Source organism: Limulus polyphemus, unplaced genomic scaffold (assembly GCF_000517525.1).
Source record: "Limulus polyphemus unplaced genomic scaffold, Limulus_polyphemus-2.1.2 Scaffold1700, whole genome shotgun sequence".
Taxonomy (NCBI): domain Eukaryota; kingdom Metazoa; phylum Arthropoda; class Merostomata; order Xiphosura; family Limulidae; genus Limulus; species Limulus polyphemus.
In genome coordinates, this window is record NW_013667310.1 from 20309 (window position 1) to 33225 (window position 12917).

At 31.6% G+C, this 12917-nt stretch overlaps 1 protein-coding gene across 2 annotated transcripts in view; it reads right to left on the reverse strand.

The window, feature by feature from the left end:
- Positions 1-3958: 3958 nt before the first annotated feature.
- Positions 3959-12917, reverse strand: part of LOC106464604 (sulfhydryl oxidase 1-like) — a 28051-nt gene continuing 19092 nt past the window's right edge. Inside the window, exons 8-12 of one of the 2 annotated variants that reach the window (XM_013924760.2) lie at positions 12126-12245; positions 10737-10875; positions 9463-9861; positions 7804-7908; positions 3959-4567 (exon numbers count right to left, since the gene is read on the reverse strand). In XM_013924760.2, the coding sequence (XP_013780214.1) occupies positions 7835-7908; positions 9463-9861; positions 10737-10875; positions 12126-12245 (732 nt within the window). In that variant the 3' untranslated portion in view covers positions 3959-4567; positions 7804-7834. The remainder of the gene's footprint in view (positions 4568-7803; positions 7909-9462; positions 9862-10736; positions 10876-12125; positions 12246-12917) is intronic. The other variant, XM_013924761.2, reaches the window with a different exon arrangement.

Below are 12917 nucleotides of genomic sequence, written 5' to 3' on the forward strand. Positions count from 1 at the left end.
GTAACTGAGCCAGGGTGTGATTTGGCACAATCCAAATGGGTCTTTAGGAGTGGGTCATATTCGGAAATCAGTCGAAGAAGTGCAAGAAAGTCTCCGGAATTTGAAGCTTGAGTCAGTTTCTCCACGTGATCTCTTAAGAATAAGAAATTTGATGCAGTTCACGACTCTCTTCAGCACCTCCCTCCATCGTTTTTCCTATCCTTCCATTTGGTTTTCAAGCTCACAAGCTGAGAAGATGGTTCCTTTCAGCCTCTTTCTATTTTGCAAAAGCCAACCTGTGAGCAATGCTGCTCTCATGGGCCGAGACCTTTTCGATCTTCATCCATTTGCTGAACCCATCCACAGTTTCAAATGATGAGATTGAGTTTGAAGCAGATGAAATAAATAAGAGGTAACAGAAGTAAAATGTAGATTGCTTGAATAGCGAGTACAGGAGCCATGTTCATGGCACATCCTACCCGTTTGACAGTTTTCTTGTAAACCACGCCCTCGTAATGCCAAGGCCTCCCTTCAGAGACAAAGGGTTCATCCATGTGTTAAAAAAGACCGAGGACCTCTGACAAGCAGCTCCATCTGAAGATCGTTGTTGATACTCAGATGGAGAGCGGTATCTTCGAAACTCAAGGTGCTCCATGTCTATGAAGACCAAGCATGTAGGGAACGACCTGGGTGCCCTCGACTTCAACGTTATCCTCCTCATCGTCAAAGATGGAGTCTGAAGAATCACTTTCCTGAGCAGGACCAGGACATTGGACTTCGTCATCTTCTCATTGAGCAAGTCTAAAACTTATAACGCTAACAACCGAGTTTCCGTACAAAACAACAAACAAGCAGAAAGAAAGCCGATAGTCAATGATACCTAAGACAAATTCTTGTCCACGGTTGTTAGAAAAACAAAACAACAACAAAAATCTTTTTTGAAAAATGTACCATTACTGTATATTGGTTTGTCGAGAATACAATATAACCAGTAAGTACGATTTTTTTCCCCAGAAATTAGAAAATATTAAGAAAATTTTACTAAAAATGCCTCTCTAATAGGAGTTATAAATCATCTTATTCAAAACTATTTAAACAAAATAAGTCTTTTGAAACAACCTAACTAGAAAGCACATTTTTTAGGCCTGCCAAATACAGGTAACGTGTTTTTAAGCCCGTATGCAAGTCTTAACGTTTATATTTTCTTGAAAAGTAAAGTAAAATATTGAAGATGGGCATAAATGTCCGTGTGTAGTTGGAGTTTGTACTGTGGTTCCAAGTGCACCCGGGGGCAATTGCCCCCCTCTCTACGCTACTGTATACATATATGTTCATACCCTACCGTAGGAATAAGATCTAAGATCCTTGGTACACTCAGAAACTTGAACAAAGGAAGTAGTATGTCATTTTTATCTGCGTAAAAGGATTAGAACACTTTACGACCTTGCAACATCTGGTCAACATGGACGTGATTAACTATAAGAAAATTTAGAAAAAACATTATTTAAATGTATTGGAATAAATTCATATTCTATGAAAGGATGAAATTAGTAGCTATTCAACAAGGACACGTTTTTGCACTAGGTGCTAATAATAAAATAAAATGTTGTGGTTATCTGTACACGTTATTGGCTGACACAACTAAATATAACCATTCTCTGTCTAATTTTAAATATTGTATTTTTTTCAGCATGTCCAATACAATATTTAATACTATTCAATGAGTGTTTGAAAATACTATACACACACTTGATTTAGTTTTTTGACGTCATAATCAGTTTTCTAATAAGTTTATAAATAATAGTTATCGTATTAAATGTTGATAAGAAAGTTGTTCCAAAAATGGAAGGTGGCGGCGCATATATTGCCAAACGTAACGAGGTTTTTTAATATTTGTTTGTAATCGAAACCCGGATTCTAGCGTTGTAAGTCCGTAGACATACCGTTGTGCCACTGGGGGTGGTGGTAATGACAGCTTTCTTTATTTTATAAATACATATGTTTGTAGTTATGTACTTCTGATAATAACAAACATAAAAGTAGGAATGTATCATCAGGCAGTTTTATCTATATGATCATTAGTTTTCGTTTAGAATGTCACAAAACAATATGTATAATATCAAATATAATTGAAATATTTTTTTCATTACGACCTCTTAGTTTTCCCAAAAATGTGTGTGTGCCTCTCTCTCTGTATATATATATATTATATCATTATATTTGACTGGCTTCGTCAATTACAGAGGAGAAGTACATTATATAAATCAGTTTTGGTCACTCACAACGTCATTACAATCCATGTCGCTACATTTGGTGAAGCTCTACCTGACGGCCGTAAATCTTAACAAAAACCCTGTAGCGTAATTTTTATTGCAGGAGGTTCTATCATAAGTCTGTCATATAATAAGCACATCACTAATCCTGATTGCTTTCCATAAGCCATCTAATTTAAGAGGCACGATTTCCCAACAATCATTTCAACAGTCCATACCCACTGAAATCCATTGGCTCTGCATCCGGCAACATGACCAGCTATTCTTCTTATGGAATAGCACAAATACCCATTTCATTCTCTAGGTGCTTAAGGTATGCAATTGCTAAGCATACATGTTATGGAAACAATTTGGACACATGTGCCTTGTGTTCTTGGATTCTCATCTACTATATGATGACACACTTTGCTAATCGCAGATGGAGTATGAATTGTTGCAAGATGGTCCTGGTGCCTCAAGTTGTCCTATATTTTGTTGTTTTCCAATGCTGTTAACCATAAAGGATATCATTGCCTTAGAAATTCTAAATCCCCAATCTGAACACATCTTTATGATATGAATTTATAAATATTTTGCATTGAAAAGGGCTGTTATATACCCTTCCTTACTTTTGTAATTTTTACATATATCTTATTTTCTACCTTATTATTTTCAAGTTAAAATTTCTGAAGCATTTTTTTTTTTACTTTTTATAACTTTCATTTTCCAGCTGTTGCATGATAATAACAATCAGTGATTTTTTCCACGTAAGATATTAACCCTGAATTAGTCTTCCGGTATCTTCATAGACCCCAAATATTTTGTAAACATCAGCGTTGACAGATGGAAGCACATACGTGTTTGTTGTTCTTAGTAGCTTCAGTATTCGGCTAGTTTATGTTAAGTTGTTACACTTAATTTAGGTGGTAAAAAAAAAAGAAACACGTTGTAATATTCAATGTTCATTTATTGATTAATAAAGGAAAAGATTTTGAGTGTTACAGTTTTTTTTTGTTTCCAAGATAATAGTTTATTATTATTTAAATTATTTTAAATACATTTTTTTATGATGGGGTCCATTTGGACCCCAGTAGAGCGACTATGGCCAATTTTTACAGTAAACTTAATGCAGAGTTAATAAAAACAATAAATCTGCCCATATAACTACTACTATACTGGTATGTATGCAAATAATATAAAAGTCAAATTAGTACAAATTTTATGAAATGTGACAAAAATTGCTTTGAATTCTGAAGTATGTAAGAGTATATATATATATATTTAGTTCTTAAAGTGGAGTTAAATACAACTAATGGCAAGAACAAAATTTTCAATAAGAGTACACATTGTTAGTCATCCACATTATAATAAATTGCTACTATAGTATATCTACAAATTTAAATTTTATATCCTTAAATTAGTACTGTTCCCTCTGTTCTTTTTTTTTAAGAACTAGTGCTAAGAGTATAAGGTTATTGAACTGGTTGATATTTCAGAATACTTATTTTTTCAATTACCCCAGGAGTGGTACAGTGTGATACATTTGCATTTAATGATGTAAATGTTCTTTTATACAATCTTTTAGGCTACCTTGTGCTCCCACCTCTTTTTTTCAGAATATTTTTCTTTTGAAAATTCTGAAATTCCGAAAGTACTTTGGGTTAATTGTGTTTTTAGTTTTGGACAAATCATTCTTCCAAAGTTTTAAGTCTAAAACTGATCCATGCTTTTTTTTTTATTCCCACATTATTATTTTGAGCTTAGAACTTTAAATGTATGGATTTGCTTTGTGTTATTGATTAATGTACTGAAGATTATTTAAGTTGATGTAGTGTCTTGTACACATTATTAAAACTTGGTGTGAACCTAATACGTAAATATAGTATCTTGTATACTTAATTAAAACTTCAGTTCTCAACATTATTAATCAACAAAGGAAGATATAAAATATACGAGTTTTTATACTATAACAAGTTTTTAAATTCCATCTAAATGCACCAACAAGCTGGTAGGCATTTATTTAAAATGAAAGAATACATTTTGCCTTAAAACATTCTCAATATTTTTTCAATAAATGTATAATAACATTAAAAGTTTAAGGGTTAATAATGTCTTAGACATGTTTTAAACAAAAAGACTACACTTTCTTGAAAATAAATGTTAAAATTTTCTAAACAGTTCAAAATACCTTTATACCCAAGTTCTAAGTAAAATACACCATTTATTTCTTCAGCAGAACTATGATGATTCTTTAACTGACATAAGAAGCAGTCCATTTGAATCTTGCGATGAAAATATTTCTTCATTTCTTCAGCAGAACTATGATGATTCTTGAACTGAAATAAGAAGCAGTCCATTTGAATCTTGCGATGAAAATATTTCATATTCAAAATGTTTACGTTTGGAGGGGAATAGTATTAAAAGATACTTTCAATGTTTGTGAAAGTATTAAGAGGTACAAATTCTTAATTAATACATGTAGTAGCTATTGTACAAACTTACAAATCAAGATCAAATATTCTTGTACTCATTAGCACATGTATATGTTTCTTCATCTTTTTTTTAAATATACGAGTTGCTTAATATTTGCTGATTTATCAAAAACAAAAGGTTGGAAAAAAGTTAACATTTTCAGACCAAAACATTATATTCAACTCAGTTATTATTGTACATGACTAATAATTGTAGACAGAGGCTATATTCGTGCCAGTTTTAACATGATTTCAGTGGATATATTAATGACATTTTTACCACTACACATGCAGAATCATGTATTTTTTACTCTCGAGCACAACCAGTTATTGCTGCAATGATAGCAATATTTGCTTAGGTTATGCCATTACTAAACATCTATTGATGGTTGAGTTAAGGTATTTTGAACAATATAGTAGGTCTACTGACTGTCATTTAGATATGTATTCTGATTTTTTTTTGAAATATAGCACTGGTGGTTGTGAATTATCAAACTTTCTGCATTATAATATTATCTGCACATGCCTAGCATTAAGGGCATAAATATAATCCCTGAAACTGCATTATGTTTGGCATATTACCACTATGATAAAACAATACATGTATATTAACAATAGTGGCTAATTGAATATGTTTGTTGTTAATTGAAATTGAGACAAATTAGCCACATGGCTAAGACCTTTTTTGATCCTAGCACTAATAGAGATTGTTACTTGTCTACAATATACCATGCCTAACATGTTTACGGTTTGGACTTGTGCACAACACACTACAACTATGATACCTTAGTTAAATGTTAATTGTTTGGACTTGTGCACAACACCCTACAACTATGATACATTAGTTAAATGTTAATTGTTTGGAATTGTGTCCAACACCCTACAACTATGATACATTAGTTAAATGTTAATTGTTTGGAATTGTGTCCAACACCCTACAACTATGATACATTAGTTAAATGTTAATTGTTTGGACTTGTGCACAACACACTACAACTATGATACATTAGTTAAATGTTAATTGTTTGGAATTGTGTCCAACACCCTATGAGTATGTTACATTAGTAAACATGTTGATTGCTTGGATTCGTCTACAACATATTATGCCTATTTTTCATTAATAAATTCATCACTACAGGTAATATTTTGAACTAGTATAAAAGCCTATCAAAAATGATGGGAAACCAAACCCTACCAAATTTGAATCCTCTAATATGCACTTGTAACTTTGCTGTTTGTAATTAGACATTAGAAAAATAAAGGGCCTTCTAGCTTTCGGAAACCAAAGCCTATCATATCTCCTTTACCTAAAGAGTGTCTCTTCCCAGCATTAGTTGATCACAGTTATTTTCTAATCACATCAATTGCATTATTGCAATAGTTCTCTTAAAACCACATTTCTTGTAAATACTCAATAATTGTACAAAAACATCTTTTCATAAGAAACAGCAAATTAATTTCACTTAGTGCTAAATAAATTCTTGGTATAAAAACTACCTCCTTGACAGACTTTTATACAGCAGAAAAAGCGCAGACATTTAGGAGCTAAACTACCTCCTTGACAGGCTTTTATACAGCAGAAAAAGTGCCGACATTTACGAGCTAAACTCCCTCCTTGAAAGGCTTTTGTACAGCAGAAAAAGTGCAGACATTTAGGAGCTAAACTACCTCCTTGACAGACTTTTATACAGCAGAAAAAGTGCAGACATTTAGGAGCTAAACTCCCTTCTTGACAGACTTCTATACAGCAGAAAAAGTGCAGACATTTAGGAGCTAAACTCCCTCCTTGATAGACTTTTATATAGCAGAAAAAAATCCCAAAATTTGGGAGCTATTTATGCCTATGTTAGCAATTGAATTCAACTAAAATGGGAACAGGCAATGAAGAGAGGAAGTATTATAGGAGAAAAAACAGAATTGGACTCGTGTAACTCACGAAATTCGGAGACATTGAGCATGACCAATCAACACTTGGTTTTATGATTATAATCCTGTAAAACACATTTAATTTTTAGTTTTTTTTTTTTAATTTGAAAATTGAAGTGCACTTAATGGTGAAAGATAAAGAGAAAACTTTTATACATCAAACTGTTGTGCATTTTGTAAACACTGATTTCACATATGACATCAAAAAGTTAAATTTGGAGATTTCGAAAAACACACATTGCTTTTCTGACATTAAAAACAACAGAATCAATTCTGATTGAACTTAAAGATTATGTAAACTTAATAAAAAATTTTAATATCTAACATTATATGAGTTTTTTTTCCACAATGTGGTTTACTTAAATTAAAAACTTCTTCAGAGATGAATAATATGTGATAATTTTTGTACATCCTGTATGTCTTACCAAGATGTTCACATTATTTTTGGACTGGATTGGACACACATAATTGTTTATATGACATGATTAGGAGGTAAACAAAACACCACAAGAATTATTGATTGAGAAAATAAAAATCACAAAATTATACTCAATTAATCTTAGATTTTGAAATAAATAATGTAGAAAACACAAATTTGAAATTAATTAACATACAAAATAAATCTCAAAAACATTTTCATTCATAATAGTGAATGTTTAAAAGATCACTTCTTAAAGAATTTCTAAATTTATTTTATGTTGAATTTTGTGCACAGCTACTTGAGGGCTATCTGTGCTAGCTGTCCCTAATTTTGAAGTGATAGACTAGAAGGAAGGCAGCTAGTCAACACCAGTTATCGTCAACTCTTCGGCTATTTTAATTGAATAGTGGGATTTGACCATCACTCATATAATGCACCTATGGCCCCAAAGTGCAGAACACAATTATAGTTTGACATGTTTACCACTGAGACACATTCATTCATTTTGAAATGGATACTGAGTGATTGATATAAAAGTTTAAAGTGTGCCGAAGTTTTAAAATATCGTAAAGGGTACAATATATATATTTTTAGTCCAACAACAACAAAAGAAGTGCAAAACAGGATATGAGTATAAAACATTTAACCTGGTTCACGTGCTTCAAAGTCAAGGAAAATCAAAGTTCTAAAAATGACAAAAAAAATTACACACTGGGATTTCATGCATAAAATATGTGAAGGAAAGAAAGCCTACTGAATATTTAAATGTGATAGGTTGTATCCCATTACGTGACGCTCCTGGCAAGATCCACAATAACAATGACAGAACCCCAAAGAGAGTGAATCCATAAAGAAGCCCCTGACAAACACAAAAAATATCAACAGAAAATTATAAATAAAAACAAAATGTAATCTGAAAACATTTTTAATCCATTTTTATCATGCTTGCCTTTATAAATCAAGAAGGCTAAACAAGAGTGCTTAAAAAAATCATCTTTTGATACTTACATGCATTACATAAAAATCAATTCTTTCTGAGCTAGAGTTCTCATCTCCCATAAACATAATGTAAGCTAAAAACTGACATATCCAACTAAAATATTATAACATATCCTTAAACTTTATAAAAATATTACATTTATTGTTTACTTATAAAATTAATTAGTAATATAATTAATTTTCATCGTCTGCTAAAAAATCTGGACAAGTTTCATATTTGCTTAGTATATATTTACTTTTATGGTGTTTTGGCCTGACATTTCCTTTTATCCACTAACTAATTAATACTTCATGGTATGCAACTATCTACCACATATACCATTCTCCTATAGTGATAATGTCATACTTACAAAATATTTATTTAGATATGCACTCTGGAACACAGTAAATTCACTTGAAGACGTGTCCTAACTCAGCCCTATTTCAGGGTCAACTTAGAATCTACCTAATATTTCATTGGATAATCGTATTGTGATCTAATTTACCTTGTGTGTGTGTGAGAGCCTGTTCCATGACTGTTATGTAGGGCAGAGATATTTTCAGATACATGTGATACAATTTTCTGATTGGTAAACTTTGGACAGAAGATGAGTTTTAAATGCAAGTTTTGACTTGTAAGAACCAAAACATACTTGCTAAGATTCATCTTCTATAAGCTGCTGATTGTGTACATTAATCAACCATACAATCCATTTTACTTTATTCACATGTAAAGTTCATTGTAATTAATTCTTTTGTTATAAACCAGTTTTTATTCATACAACATTTATTTCATTTTCACAGAACTACAATGAAAATGTCTTTCACTTAACAATCAGTCACTTTTTCAGTTTCCTCTCTCCAAGTAAATGAAATGGTTATTTTACTTTCAATACCACACTGAGTTTTGCTTCTTCCATTCAAACAAAAACAAATAATTACACCTATCCTTGTGCATACTAGGTTCAAAAACCTCTAGTTATTACAAAGATCGGGTAACTGTGTGTGCCAGATTTATCCTTGGGATACCACACCTCCAACCTCTCCAAAGCTAGGTCAACATTTAACATTAAATACATGCAAAACTATACAAACTTGTATCTATGTCATGTTCATGTTTAAATTCCATCATTTATTTTAGGCCAATAATATATAAAAATGCCTGAAGTGGTACGACAATGTATTTGAATTTCAAAGCAACCTACTGCATGTAGCTAATTTAGTTAAGTTTGTTGTAGTTACCATTTTAATTTAATAACAACTTATTTATAAAAAAAAACCTTGTTTACTTTAAAGTTTTACAATACCTTACACATTGTATTTCCTCATCTTTAAGGATTGCTGGAGATAAATGTTTACAGTATCACGAGTAGTATTTATAGAAAAGTTTGATTGTATGACTGTCTAAGCTTTGTAAGACAAGGTAAAAACTTACCTTGTAAGGGGAAAGCAAAATTTTTACTGTCATCCTCCAACATTTCCTGGTGATGTCCTTCAAAATCAGCAAAATTTTTTTCCCCATAGAACTTCATCAGATAGTTCATTACAGCTGTGGAATTCCAAGTTGTTTTGATGTGACAGTCTGGACAGAGCTGGATGGTGGGAAACTGAACTTTAGGGTGGTAAGGATCTTCTGAAGCATCTCCAGCAAGACGACGATTGACACGATTGTGTGCTCTCCACAGCCACAGCACGGTATCATTAGGATTGACGAGGTCAGTCTGAAGATCGGCAGCCATTTCTGCGAAGTGTCTTGCACAGTAATGGCATGTAAAAAAGTTCCGCACATAGTCTCTCATGGCAAACAACACCTCACGAGGATTGTCAGTACCACCTTGTGCAAAACAAAAAATTGTTTCATATTTTCACAATTTTTTTTATAAACATGCAATGATACTTACACTTCCTCTGTCAAAAAATGCAGTAGTTCATATATCACATCAACTTTGCAATCACATCTTCAATTAAATAATGAAACCTTTTGTATTCCAATTTATTATTTTGAGAAAAAAAGACCCCTGAGCCTAAGTATAGCAATAGTAACAGTTAAATCGGGATTTTGAAAGAACAGGAATTCCCTTTTGTGATCAGAAATACTAATGGCTTGAATCAAGAAAGACTCCATACCAGACCGTTCCACCACAATTTAACTCCCAATTGTCTTTCACATCTTAAAGACCTTGTAAATTTAATTACATGTTTATCTCTCAGTTAACATGTGATGTCCTCAAAATACAAAAAATTCCATTCAACATTATACAACCTTTTCTCCTGTAACATAAGATGGCACACCATTGTATTTCCTTGAGTAAGGTATACTACATTATTTATTGTTACTTTCATTAACAGTATTGGTTATTCTACTTCATATGTCAAATTTCATTATTTTTATTATTATTATACTTTTATTACAGATATTGTTTTGCACTGTTAGTTTAATGTATGTATTTAGGATTGACCTAATCAGTTTTGGTACCTATGGTAGACACAGAACAACTAGCCCATTAAGTAGCTTTGTGCTTAATAACAAATAAGCAAAACAAAAAAAAACCTTAATTGTGTGTTTCAGACATTTATGGATTAATTACATTCCCCCTTTAAAAATTTTAGACTTCCCATACATGTAACACAATTTCTGAGGAAGCAGCAGACCCTTTAGGCTTAGCTGGGTTTTTTCCATCTGAATTTATATTTTCTTGTATTCCATACCTTTGTTAAAGTCCTCTAGGGCCTGTACTGTTAACGTATGGAACAACATCCAAACTCCACAAGGATAACCACGAAAGGTAGGTTTACTACCTTGACAAGCTTGCCACTCTCTCATAACTGGAAGCTGGATGGTATCACTCTGCAAAGCATCCATGTCAGATTAATGTTTTGGTGTCTTGAAAAATCAGAATAGAAAACCATGATTGAGATCATACTGAAACTCTGAAAACTCCCGCGCCTATGGACCCGAGCACCAAATCTTTTACGTACCATGAGGTGCCTCTGTCCTAAACTTCATTTATTGTTTGTGCCAATGCAAAAATATTAGTGACAAGCAGTGTAAATATACATCAGGAAACTGAAAAAACAATTCACTTGTTTTAACTGATCTTGGTATTGATGATTGCAAAGATTAAATACTATAGAACATCCTGTAAGTACATGTAATAACCATATTAATGTTGTATTGTATGTAAATAGTAATTTATTCTAATTCTGTACTATATGATATTTAATTTTCAAAAGCTGACATGTGAAGATTGTTTATTATTACTGGCAGAAAAAATTCAATATTTAGAGAGGCTAATTAATCTCTGTATGCACCGTCATTATTGCAATTTCTAGTTCTAACTTTAAAACGTTCTATATAACTATCCTAAACACATATGACACTTTACAGACCTAGATGATAATGCAAAATAAATAACTTTTGTCAGCAATGGTCACAAAAGGTTCTCCTCAACAGAGAATCTATGAGTAAAGCAAGAATTGTTTAAAAATAACACAAAAAAGTGTAATTACTGATGTAATACGAAAAAATAGAGAAATCAATGAGGGTTATATCAAACATCTATCAGTTGTGAAGTCTGATACATTAAAAATAGAACATTGCCACCTGTTTATATAATCAAAGCCTTTTAGCATTGAATAAACACATCTTAAAAAACTGTAATATTAAACATATTAGCTCATATTTGATAACAAAATCAACAACATAACCATGTTTGAGTTGTATCAGCTCCAAAAAAAAAAACAGTTGGATTGATAATATAAAATGAAGTCCCAACAAACAGTGCAAAATATTTAGATATAATGGTATTTGTAGTTTAGTTTTGTGTATATTTGCTCATTTTGATACTCATAAACTGCAAAAAAAGATTAAGAGTAGCATTCCAGATTAATATTGCACTTACTTAACTTTCAATTTTCTAAGCTGTTTAAAAGTTACTGAGTTACTTTCTTTAAAGTGTGATTATAATAGTAGCTCTTTTGAATCACTGTCAGTAATGTTTAACACCTTGATATTGTGGAAATTTCAAAAGAACAATTTGGTTTTAAATGGTTTAAAGTTTCTTCTAACGTGTGGTATATTATGAAAAAAATTCTTACCTGGATATTGTCAATGTAATTTAAGAAGACTTCAGTGTCTACAACTTCTGATATACGTTGCGTAACCCACTTTTCCAATTCTTTCAAAAATCTCTTTATAGGAGGCCTTCCAGGAAAATACTAGTAAAATGAAAATTAAAATTATACTGTTATAGATAATATTTAAATTAAGGTCAAAACAGTTTAGATACGAATATAGAGGGAGAGTCAACAGTACCGATTTTCTCTGTTATTATGAAAGCGTGAAATATTGAACATCTGCTGACCTAGGGTATTTAACACATGATACAAAGATGAAATCAAGATAATCCAAATGCTATCTCTTGTTTGCATGATTTTATAATTCACTCAATATTAAGGTAAAATATTAAAAACTATGTAAAATCCAAGGTTTCTGGAATAACATCATTGTGAACTCCAACCTCGGACTAATATTTTACGAGTAGCTTTTGATTGACCATTGTCAGGTAACAAATGGCATATGTCTAAACATCCTACATCACTAGATTTTCAATATTGCAAACCTACTTCAGAACACTATTGAAAATCATGACTTTTGATTTACTTTGTATAAGAACAAAGCTAAATCAAATTTTCTTGAATAGTGTGACTTTACTTCAAACCTCTCCTGGTACATACAGAATTTCTGTCCCTCTCTCTCTCTCTTTTTGTATATCATTTTGAAGTGTTTTAATCATTATGTATGACTCTTAACCATGCTGTTAAAAAGTTTTCCTTATTGAATATATGCATTAAAACAAAATTTACTTACATTTATATATATATATATAT